This window comes from Ipomoea triloba, chromosome 13, assembly GCF_003576645.1.
Source record: "Ipomoea triloba cultivar NCNSP0323 chromosome 13, ASM357664v1".
NCBI lineage: Eukaryota > Viridiplantae > Streptophyta > Magnoliopsida > Solanales > Convolvulaceae > Ipomoea > Ipomoea triloba.
This window is the reverse complement of record NC_044928.1, coordinates 26,158,038-26,169,720: the sequence shown is the minus strand read 5'-3', so window position 1 is coordinate 26,169,720 and position 11,683 is coordinate 26,158,038. Positions and strand designations below refer to the sequence as shown.

The 11,683-nt window shown below is 36.1% G+C and overlaps 2 protein-coding genes across 2 annotated transcripts in view; both read left to right on the top strand.

The window, feature by feature from the left end:
* Window positions 1-2,387: 2,387 nt before the first annotated feature.
* Window positions 2,388-9,044, top strand: LOC116000876 (protein-tyrosine-phosphatase PTP1). The gene is made up of 9 exons (XM_031240740.1): window positions 2,388-2,747; window positions 6,158-6,254; window positions 6,343-6,425; window positions 6,528-6,662; window positions 7,208-7,342; window positions 7,742-7,890; window positions 7,984-8,125; window positions 8,454-8,540; window positions 8,688-9,044. Exons 1-8 carry the CDS (start codon window positions 2,520-2,522, stop codon window positions 8,535-8,537), a joined length of 1,053 nt encoding a protein of 350 aa, XP_031096600.1. The 5' UTR covers window positions 2,388-2,519; the 3' UTR covers window positions 8,538-8,540; window positions 8,688-9,044.
* A 683-nt stretch (window positions 9,045-9,727) lies between these two features.
* LOC116000908 (RNA-binding protein Y14A-like) overlaps window positions 9,728-11,683 on the top strand; it is a 3,410-nt gene continuing 1,454 nt past the window's right edge. Inside the window, exons 1-2 of the mRNA XM_031240778.1 lie at window positions 9,728-10,095; window positions 11,205-11,341. Of these exons, the coding sequence (XP_031096638.1) occupies window positions 9,837-10,095; window positions 11,205-11,341 (396 nt within the window). The 5' untranslated portion in view covers window positions 9,728-9,836. The remainder of the gene's footprint in view (window positions 10,096-11,204; window positions 11,342-11,683) is intronic.

Sequence of the window (11,683 nt, the reverse complement as noted above, 5' to 3'; positions counted from 1 at the left end):
AATTAATATAAGTGGCATACCAAAAATATATACTCTAGCTAGGTAGGTCTTTTTCCCTTTTGTTAACCTTTAATTTGCAAACCACTTGAATTGAACATAATAAATGTCGAATAAGATCAGAAGCACAACAGTAGAAATGCCCGCAGGTTTGTCAAAAGAAATGGCAGCCATATTACATGGGAATGAGATCAAAGAGTGTTACTAAATATGTTTATATAATCTCCTTTTGTGAAATATCGTTCTAGTCCAAACAATTTTCCCATTTTACTTACTCGAATTTTGTGGTAGAAAACAACAATTTATTATTAATTATTTGAACACAATTACCATTAATTCAATTAATCTACATTACATTATTGTCTCTATCTCTTCTTTCAATTAAACACCCTCCCTCAAAGGTATCTCTCTTGTCTCTCTTCCTTTGTTTGTACAGTAAAAAGCGATCCCTCTCCTTTTTCTTTTCGTTGTTCCCAGTACGTGGCCTGGGAAATACTCATAACCTTATAACTTAACTATTATATCTTGCCAGTTAAGCTTATTACTCAGGCCAGTGTGGTGTAATATAATATTCAGAAACCTATTACAGACCATCTTGCCATCCAATTGAGTTGCTTGCTAGCTAGGGGCGACCCCGCAATAACACTCATTTGTTTCAATGAGATATCGTCTCTTTAGCTTTATCACTCCGAATCTTGATTAGAATTTCTTGTCCTTCTACATAATATATAGTTATAATTCTTATGGATGACTTATTCGTACCACTATATATTTTAGTGATAGATGAGGCGGAGGGTTTAGGTATTGGACCAAAAGTATGGTAATGTCATGTGAATGGCATGTGTGTATAGTAGAGTGGTAAATAAAGGTGGAATGTGATACTTAAAAATTAAAATGTTATAACATGCAATATATATGCACTAACAAAAAAGACTAGATACTGGGGCTAACCCTAACTGAGAAGCCCCAAGATCAAGAAGTTATGAACATCACATCAATTATCACCGTCTTGTAGGTCCATTAATTAAGTTGTCCATGCACGCCCACCAAGTTAGCCTTGTTAGTGGATCTCCTGCATATGTCCCCTACTCCGACTCTATAAATATTGCATTCCACCAACTTGAGAGATATTTGATTTTTGAGATCTAGTATACTCTCAATGATACCCGATTTGCAACTATATACAAATCTGATTAGACAAGTGTACATATCGTTTTTGAGCATAGAATGTTGAGTAACGAGTGTCGTTCATAGGGAATATGAGTACTATTACTAGCTGTGATATCCTAGGATATCATTGAGCATAATAAATAAATGCCAACAATTATATATCACTAGCACATTTTGTGTCTGTTGTACAACTAACGGACGCTTATACTGCTTGTTATTACAATCCACGTTCGTTCCTAGCCCATGGCAGACATAGATTGTTTATTTTTTTTTAAATAAATTAATTTATTTGATAAAAATATCATTTTTTTTTCCTTGTACATTCACAACAATATAAAAAATTTAACATTGTCAACACATCAATTCTATTGATCTCACTTTACTACAAACGTTCTCAACACATAACTATCAACTAATAATACTTCAACATTAATCAATTCAAGATGTACATCCACTACACCACCCCAATTCTATCAACTCAGCGAGCGAACGGCGACCTTGTGGCAAGGGACAAGGGGCTAGATGGTTGTGCGATCGACGGTGACCGAAGAGAGAAAACGGCAAAGGGCTAGGTAGTTGTGCCGACCTTGAAGTGCTAATCCCTATGTTAATTAATCAAAATCTCTTCTAATTAATTAAAACATGCAAATATTGCATTAATGACTTGTGAATGATTTAACTCAAACATAGAGGATTGATTTCATCTTATCTCTAGAGTTGCAATTCACTCAAGACATACAAATGATATCTTTTTTTTCTTTTTTTTTTTTTTGATTAACGAGATAAACCTCACTCCTCACTAGGTGAGTATGTGAGTAAACTCTCGTTCTGTGACCTTAACCAGCAAAAGATTACAAGGAGATAAATCAGCTTAGGTTACCCATAGAACCTCTCAACTGCAAGTGTAACTCTCTTACTATTTGGGCTGCCCTTACAAATGATATCTTTTATCATATAATAGGTGCATCAATCAAGAATTTATTAAGTTGACAATTATTAATTCAAGAACAAATACATCGCTCGATTGAATCAATGGAGAAACAATTGTATTATGACAAGAAAGCAATTAAGCACAATTAAAAACGACCATGATTGAGAATGAGAACTCGAGAAATCATTTAGATTATCTACTCTAATTATATGTGTTATCTGAAATTATTGAAAACCCGATTACACGACACGACCTCTCAAAGTACAACTAATTATATTGAGTGTGAAATTATTAATTTTGGTTGGAGACTTCACTTTTGGACTGAGCGTAAACTCAACGACGCACGAACTACTTTTCCAGTTCCAGACCCAACAACACGGGTAGCGCCATTTCAACTCGGACTCGCAGCCGGAGATCGGCGATGGCCGCGGCCGGACAGCCTCTTTCCTCCGTCACCGGAACCGCTGCGTCGTCCGCTGAGGCTGCTCTGCCGCCTCCCAAGCCTTTCGATTTCTCTTATGATTCGCAGCCGCCGAGGCTCGCTCTGTCGTCCGATCAGCTTCGGTACTGCTCCGAAGCACTCAAGGTACTCAAGGAGAAGAAGTTTCAAGCTCCGGAAAAAATCCGCCAGGAGTTCGGTACCTTACAGGTCTCTTTAGTCTTTCCTTTTACTGCTCTCTTATTTTTTATTTTATTTTTTAAATATCTGTTGATTCATTTAATTTTTAAGACGCTGAGCCTTTTTGATTTCATTTCGGTCCTGCTTTTCAATTTTTGAAATTTTATTTATGATTTTTTAATTTGTTTCAAAAAGGTTTAAAGTACTTGGCACAGCATAGCATGGCCATTATTGAGCCAATTGTTTGTTGTAGGGAAAGCTAAGATTGGTTATAATAATGGAATTTCAAGTTATCAGATTGGAGTATGCATCCTACTGGAATTTCAATCTTAGAGGCATTTATTTTGCCACATTGGCTATTAAGTGCACTAGAAACATGCATCAAATAACAATAATTGAAAAGTGTTGATGCCTAATCAATGCCTTAGACCTTAGGAGTAGAGAAACATCAAGGATGGGGAGGAAGAATGAGAAGACAATTTCTAATGGGATGACAGCTGAATTGATGAGAAATAAGATCAAGACTTTTACTCAAGGAAAATAAAGGAAAAAATATGTATCTTCTCTGTTGTGAAGGGTTTATGTGGGATTTAGAACCTAGCATTGTTCAAGGATAGAGGATGTTGACTAAGTTTCTTGTTTCTATAGATTTTAAGTTGGAAGTGGCAGGAACATTTGCTCTGTCTTAAATGCTTCAGAAGTGCTATATCTGTCTTGGTCTACTTACAGTATTCATCTCTGTTTGTTTTGCGGTATAGATTACTCCTCCATTCCATTTTGTATGCGGTAGTTGTGTACTATACTTGTGTTTGGCATGGTTTTTAAGAAAACAAATAAGATGGCTTGCAAAAAAAAAAAAGAAAACAAATAAGATGTGATATCATTTCCAAATTTGCTCTTCAAAAAAGTGATAAATTGGGACCCACATAGCAAAATTAAAACGAATAGAAGGTAAATTGGGAAAAGTAAAAAGTTAGTGGTGTTTAAATTCAAAAAGTGAACATTATTTTGGATGGACTGAAAAGGAAAATAAGACAAATAAAGTGGGATGGAGGGAGTACTTTTGTTACCCTCAAAGAAGACACAAAATGGGGAATGATATACGGAGTATTAGCTATGACTGGTGTCCTCTTCAAAACACATAAAAGATTAAGTAATCTCAACCCCGTGCCTATGTTATAATGCACTTGTTTGAGAGTCCTTTTGTTTTGATGTAACGGGGGAGTAGTACTGGCATAAAGGAACTTATGGATTTCTCAAATTCTATGCAAATTTGATCTTATTGTAAAGGCTATTGTCCAGACTTGCTTGGGTTATCTTTTTTGATATGTAACTCGGACTATAATGCATAGGAGAAGAAACACTATTTTGAGCATGACTTTTTGGCAGCAATAGTGAATGAGTTGAAGGCATAAAAAGGTTTGTAATGGTAAACTATGATTTGTAATGGAGAGTCAAATGGAACAATAAAAAATGGCCTTTTAAGTTCTGTTATATGCTAATGCAGCTATCTGCAATGCTCTTGGCATGCTGAAATGCCATATAATATGGTTCCATACTTGCAATAGCTCATTTTTATCCTCGCTTTCCAAACTCTTTCCGGCATATCATGTGGAAATGACCACCAAATATTAGCTACAGTCCATCTACTGCATATGCTCATGTGGGACTTAGGATGTTCTCTAAGTGATTGAAAGCTTGTATAGCCAAGGGGTAAGAACCTCAATTGCAGAGGAAATGTAAGAGATTATTGGGAGTCTTTGGGCTTTTGGTCATAAAGATGGGAAGAATGTGTTTTACTGTTTTCAAGATCCAAAGTCTAGGTAATTCCATAAGCAGAAGAAATACAACTTAGCTTTTGTAATATAGAGCAGTTTTCTTCCCCACCCCTTTTTTGCACACCCTTGCCATTTCTTTTTCGGTATCTTATCTTCTGTTTTTTGGGAATTAGTTCCATGTGAAAAGTATTTGTTAATTCTTGTACTTCATGTGTGCACTTTTTCTATTAGACTATTTGATTTTACAAGTGTCCTGTTAAGAGTTCCACATTGAAAAATAAGAAACATATGAGTTTATAAGGTCATGGGTTAGACTATGGATTCAATCTTTTAGTGTGGTTTGACCCATGTGCATTACAGCCTAGTTGAGTGACCTCGACCCAATCTTAGATTCTAATATGTCGAAAATCAAGTGTTTCAAATGTACATACACATATTAACAATTTTGACATCTTTACTGTATCATTTTCTTAGTTAAATGGATCCATCTGAAGTGAGTTTTAGTCTTATGAGTACAGAAAAAGATCTACCGAATAATAAATATGGATTATATGTGCAATCTCTGTATAGCAGATTCTTGGTTAATATGTTTGTTTCTTCTGGCAATTTTTATTTTATATATGTTTGCTGTGTATTTTACATGCACAATTGTAAATTGTTGAATTGGGCTTAGTCATAGTGTTTTCTACATGGTTCTTGTTATGTGGATTTTTTAGGTCTTCATTATTTTCTTTGTTCACTTCCCAACTATGGTGATTATATATGAGATTGAACTATTTCCTGAAGGTAGATGCAATATAAAATGTATGTTTTGTCAAAAGAGGGGAAATTGATTAAGTCAGTTCTGGCTGCTCTGTAACCATCTCGAGGTTAATTTTTCAACACAAGGAACACCCATTTCAGCGTAATTTATACCTGATACCTCTTAGTAGGTTGGTCCAAGCTGTACTAATATGCTGCATAGTATGCTTATGGTTAGCTTTAAATTATCATTTTGAAAATATCCAAAATAAACTTCTAAAAACTTTGCTGGTGAACTATCCTTGGAATCTTGGGTAAGATCCTAATCTCATTAATAATGCATAGCTATGTGCTTAAAGAATCTCTTCTATTGCTATTTGTAACAGAAAATCTTAAAGCTTGTTTGACAAGAATTTGGATGTTACTTTCTCCATCCTAGCATCTTGATCTAAATTTCTAACTAGGGATGTACCATAATCTAATTTCAGCAATGAAATCTTACTTTTAATAAAGTTTAGGATAAAGTAGAAGCCTTTATTTGAGCTGATGAAGAAAAGGGTAATGTGATAACTGATTTTTCCTCTATATTCTTAAAAAATGTTAAGTTTCTCTTTTAATACTGTATAATCATCTTTAAACACCTAATGGCAGAATGGAATGGGAAGAAGGAAATACTGGTATTGGTGATGCTATTGTTTAAACCTCCATGGTTCTGCTGACAACTGTAAAAAATGAATGACATCAAATCTTAAAATCAATTGCTATTAGCTGAATGGTATCTAACTGTTTTCCGTATTATCTTTCAACTTATACTTAGTGTGTTACTGTTGTCTTTGTTGTGGTGTTGTATAATTCTCTCTCCTTCAATGACATTGAAAATTCCTTTAATTCATTTTAATAAGTTACTTTCTTTGATTCCAGGCAAGTAGGATGAGGGCTTCAGATATGAGGAGTAGATGCTTAGTAGCTCTGGATAGCATAAACATCAGCAAAAACCGTTATACTGATGTATTGCCATGTATGCTAATCCATTATTTTTGTCTTCTCTTCAAGTTTCTTCTCTGCTTTTTCTCTTTGGAAATAATTATGTCAATCTTCATTTTCAGTTGACAGTAACAGGATTGTTTTGAACCCATGTAAAGACTACAGACAATCAGCTAGGGGATATATCAACGCGAGCTTGATCACAGTAATTCCTTCATCTGCTAGGCGTATTGCTTTATTCAGACTCTTCATTAGACTATTAAGATGTATACTTAGATAAATAAACATTTCAATATTTTTTTGGTAGATTTCTGAACATGTATCTCGCTTTATTGCGACACAAGGTCCGCTGCCAAACACCTTCGAGGACTTCTGGGAAATGGTAATCCAGAATCGTTGTCCTGCAATTGTAATGCTTACACGACTGGTTGACAATTACAAGGTACTCAACTGTATAGCTGACTGGGAACTAAAATGCATACTTGACATATTCATATTTAACCAATCAATAAAAAGTTTAGCCATATTCGTTCCATGAAAAATCTTTTGCCAGCTAGAAAGGAAACAGCCATCATTTTGACACTTTCGCTCCTACTAAATAACTTGCTATTTTTATGCTCTGCAACAATTACAAAGGAAACTACATGTATTAGAATGTGGAAACTATATGGTATTGGAGTAGATCATGGACTATTCAATATCTATAATCATAAAATATAATTGCAATCCATAATCATAAGCTTTGCAAAACAAGGCTGGAATGTATACCAATCCACAAGCTTGGTCTGGAAAAAGGCCATGCTAAATTTAGACATGTAGTCTATGCATTTTGGCATTTTATTCATTATGTGCATTTCTGTATTTGATTATAAGCTATTTTCAAAGTTCTTTCTTCATAGTGAAGCCTATACCAACTTAATTGTATTTTATCTTGTAAAAGATTCTGTCTTCTTATGTGGAGCTCTTATATGGCGAAATTCAATGCAGACGGTGAAGTGTGGAGACTATTTTCAGGCGGAGGATGGCGTTAGAGAATTTGGGAATATATGCATCACCACGAAATGGATAAAAACAACAGATACTTCCTTAATATTGCGTTGCTTGGAGGTTAGCTACAAAGAGGTAAGTGAGCATTATCTAGTATTTTAACCTATAAAAGTGGAATGACACTTGAAGAACCATCATTATGCTGCTGTTAAACTAGAAGCCCAGTATGTCTGATGCAGGGTGTGAAACACACTTGAGTGATAAACAACCATGAACCACTGCCAACCCTCCAAATAACAAACAATAAATATCCCTAGAAACTGGAGTAATTTGTATGGAATAAATGTTCGATACTGGATGCTACAGTTTTGGAGGTTCGAGCAAGAGTGAATAGTTGGATAATTATCTCCTTCCTATTTGGCTTGTGTAGTAGATAAGTTGTTCACCAAATTTATCCCTTTTTGGCACTACCAAATCACATTTACACGGGAATGGTAGGTTAATTGTATCACAGTTTCTCTCCCTCTGTTGCAGTCCGAAGAACCACCTTTGTCTGTCTTACACGTTCAATATGCTGAATGGCCTGATCATGGAGTTCCGAAGGACACTCTTGCTGCTCGTGAAATTGTGAAGCGGTTACATACCCTGCCACCTAGTCTTGGGCCAATTGTGGTGCACTGCAGGTTCGCCTCATTTAATCCGCCAGGCGAATTTGCCTTCCAAGCTTTGGATTTTAATTAACAAAATTGAAACTGACACTTAATGTTCTTATGCAGTGCGGGTATTGGTAGAACTGGAACCTACTGCGCAATTCACAACACCATCCAAAGGATCCTACTTGGGGATATGTCCGCTTTAGATCTTGTTAACACCATCACCATATTTAGGTCACAGCGAATTGGGATGGTTCAAACATTGGTATGAATCATTCTCACATTCTATACACTTCCCTTTTAATATATTCAGTTTGATTTGTTGTTTAATATAGGGTTCTATCTGATGAGAATTACAATTAGGGTAATGAGGTATCAATGATTCTGAATGATCCTTTAGATCTAAAGCTTGCTAACGGTTTCTACCAACTTACGGAAAAACATTATAATTTCAAAAGTACTCCCTCCTCCCATTTTGTTTGCCGTGTTGATTTTTAAACAAATTCTGTCACCATTGTAATATGTAATTAGCTGGTGTTTGGGTATCAAACATTATACATACACTAACAATTAAGTTGGTTCTCACTTCTCAGGAACAATATCTTTTCTGCTATGATGCAATTATTGAGGAACTGGAAGACATCATCAAGGAAAACACTGGACAACCAAGCTCTTAATTGGTAATTCTTTTTGCTCTTCCCCCTTTCTCCCGCTTCCATCGCTAGTCTTATTGGCAACATTGCCTACCCCCACTTCCCCCGCTCGCCCAAAATTGACAACATGCCCTTTGCAACAACACTTCTCATTCCAGACCATCTGTGATACAGATTGAAACGACGTTCAAGTAGAAGTTGAAGCTTCTTCGTGGCCCAATCGTGCCTTCTTCCCCTGGAATGAAGCGAACAAGTTGAGCTGAAGATGCGTTGTGTATCAGTTTCGCGAAGTTCTGTCCAGTTCTGGGTCTGCTTGGCCAGAGACATGAAACTGTGATATTCTCTAAGATAAAAAAAAATAAAATTCCAGAGCTGGAACTTATTGAGATGCTCATGCATTTTTACTCTGACATGGATAACATTGTTCTTGATGTTTAAAGAAGGCAGTAATTTGTACCTCTCCTATAAACGCTTTTCAAAATGCTCCGTGAAATAAAAATCTAATACGACTTAAATGAGTTGACATTTCAATTGAATTTTGTTTTTACAACTTTGAATTAATTCTATTAGAAACATGGGAGTTTATGGTACGACTCTCAAGCCAAGACCCTGATTCTATCACAAAAACGAGTTCATGTGTGGAGGTTTCGCTCCAACTTAAATACTCCACAATTTCTTGTGGAGTTGATGTGGGGATTGTATCATTGTTCACTCCTTGAGGAGCCGACGTCCACGACGACTTACTCTACTCTTCTTGGCATCTGGTAGTTCTTTTTTCTTTTGGATGGTTTCACTCCAAATTTTATCAAGCACCAAATAGCCTATTTCATAAACTACCCGCTCCGCTAGATCAGCACCAGATGAGTGGACGGCTTCACTTTGGATAGCTTTCACTCCAAACTCTTCTTAGTGGCTTTAGACTTGAAATGCCAATTGCCAAAGGAAAGGTATGATATTTATGTTTTACAAATTTGAGGAATTCAAATTCTATTAGACAATGTTTTTTTGTAAACCAAACAAGCTAAAATGATTTCATTTTCTATCTAACCAAACATCCTACGGGTTAAAAGACTCTTGAACTATTTGAGTTTTGACCTATTTTTTACCAATAAAGACCATTCAATAAGGGGCATAACCCGACCCGGACAATAAATTGACCCAATTCCTAAACCCTTCTCTTCTTGTTGTATGATTGTGCCCAGCTACAAAATCCTCTTTTTTCGCTGTTTCACCGAATACAAATTGGCCTACTGGTCTCCCTCCCTCCAACTCTCCCACCTTCAAAAAGCTTAGTCAAAGAAGGGTAGAACTCCGAGCACAGCAATGGCGAACGCGGCGGAGGTAGAGGCGGTAGACTTCGAGCCGGAGGAGGACGATCTGATGGACGAGGATGTCGACGCCTCCTCATCCCCTAGGGCTCCAATTCCGAGGATCAAGTCCGCTATCGGCGACTCTTCCTCAGCTCCCAGGAAGACTAAGGGCCGCGGCTTCCGCGAGGACGCTGCCGAGGCTGACCGAAATGCTCGTATGTCTGCTCGCTTCGACTCTCTGGACTCTGACGGTGGCCCCGGTCCTGAACGATGTCAGTTCCTCCCCTTCTTTAGCTCTCTCTAATTTTGCAATTGTACGGCTGAGAATTACTTCATTAGGGTTTTAGATACAGTAATTGGTTGGAGATTTCATTGAACATTTCTGTCTTCTTAACTAAGTAGTTCGAAGAGTGATAACTAATAACGAGAAAAAAACACTGGTGGTTTCGTTTGTAAGGGTGGTATTTGGTAGTTTGGGTACAGATCTAGTTTTTAGCTGAGTTCTCGGGCAAAGGTTGAATTTGAAAATTTGCTATTATGTTAAGGGAGGCAACTGAAAAGGTATTAAATAGAAGAGAGAGACTTTTGAGTGGATCCACGCAGTGTACAACAAATGAATTGCATCTGTAGAGATGTCCATGCTTTAAACCTGTTATGATAGCTTAAGTATACTGTGAATGTTGGTAAGTCTTCTTTTGTACTCTGAAAAGGGGTGATGGTATTTGTTTTCTCAATTAGAAAGCCTTGAGGCAGTTGTTTCTAATAATGGAGATAGATGTTTCTTCACCAATTGCTATATGGGGCTTGAGCATGGGACAGGTTCTATGTAGAAGTGAGATTTGCTTTGGAAGAAATGTCAAATAATTGATGATCATAAACATGTGGGCTCTCTTTCTGAAAGATTTAACTAAAAATGGGAGCAAGTGTTCAAGTTTGAACCTTTGAAATAAAATTGAGATAGTTCTGGTCATAATTACTCTCAAATTATGAACAAATAAAATAAAATTAATTTCAGCATGGAAAATAATTTAAAAAGAAGAGAGAAACTGATGAGGAAAGAAAGAAAAATATGTTGGCAGGGTGACAAAGAAGATCAGAGGGAAGAGGAGACGATCATAGGATAAGAAAAAAATTAAGATGGAAGAGAGAGAGAAAGAGTACTAGGTTATCTAGCTTGTTTATGATCACCCTAAAGTAAAGTTATAATAATGTGATTATGTGTAGCTCACTAGTTCCTCTTTGATTGTTTCAGGATTATACCTTCACTCTTATCTTTTTCAACATGTTAGTTTATTGTAGACTCAGTGCTTCAGGTGTTTGGATTTGATTAACATTTATAAAGATTTAAAATCATAGGTCTAATGGTGCTAGATTTGTGCAGCCATTGAAGGATGGATTGTTTTGGTAACTGGAGTTCATGAAGAGGCTCAAGAAGATGATATCCATAACTCTTTTGGTGAGTTTGGAGATATTAAGAACTTGCATCTGAATCTAGATCGTCGCACTGGGTTTGTCAAGGTGAGTAATGGCATCATAGACTCCATAATGAAGATTGTGAACTCCCGAACAATGTCAATCATTCCTGATTTGTTGCTTAGATTCCAGTAATCTGACTACAACATAGCGTTGTTCATGGCTGGTGCCAAAGAATTGGACATAAAATGCTAATAATTGCACAGTTGACTTTTCTTCTTTTAATGGTTATTGTTTTATGGATCAACTTTTTTTTTTTTTCATTTGGGTGTCTTGTTGCTTCTGTTGTGTTATTGAATAACTTACCAATGTTTTTTTTTTTTTTTTTTTTTTTTTTTTTTTTTTTTTTTTTTTTTTTTTTTTTTTTTTTTTTTTTTTTTTTTTTTT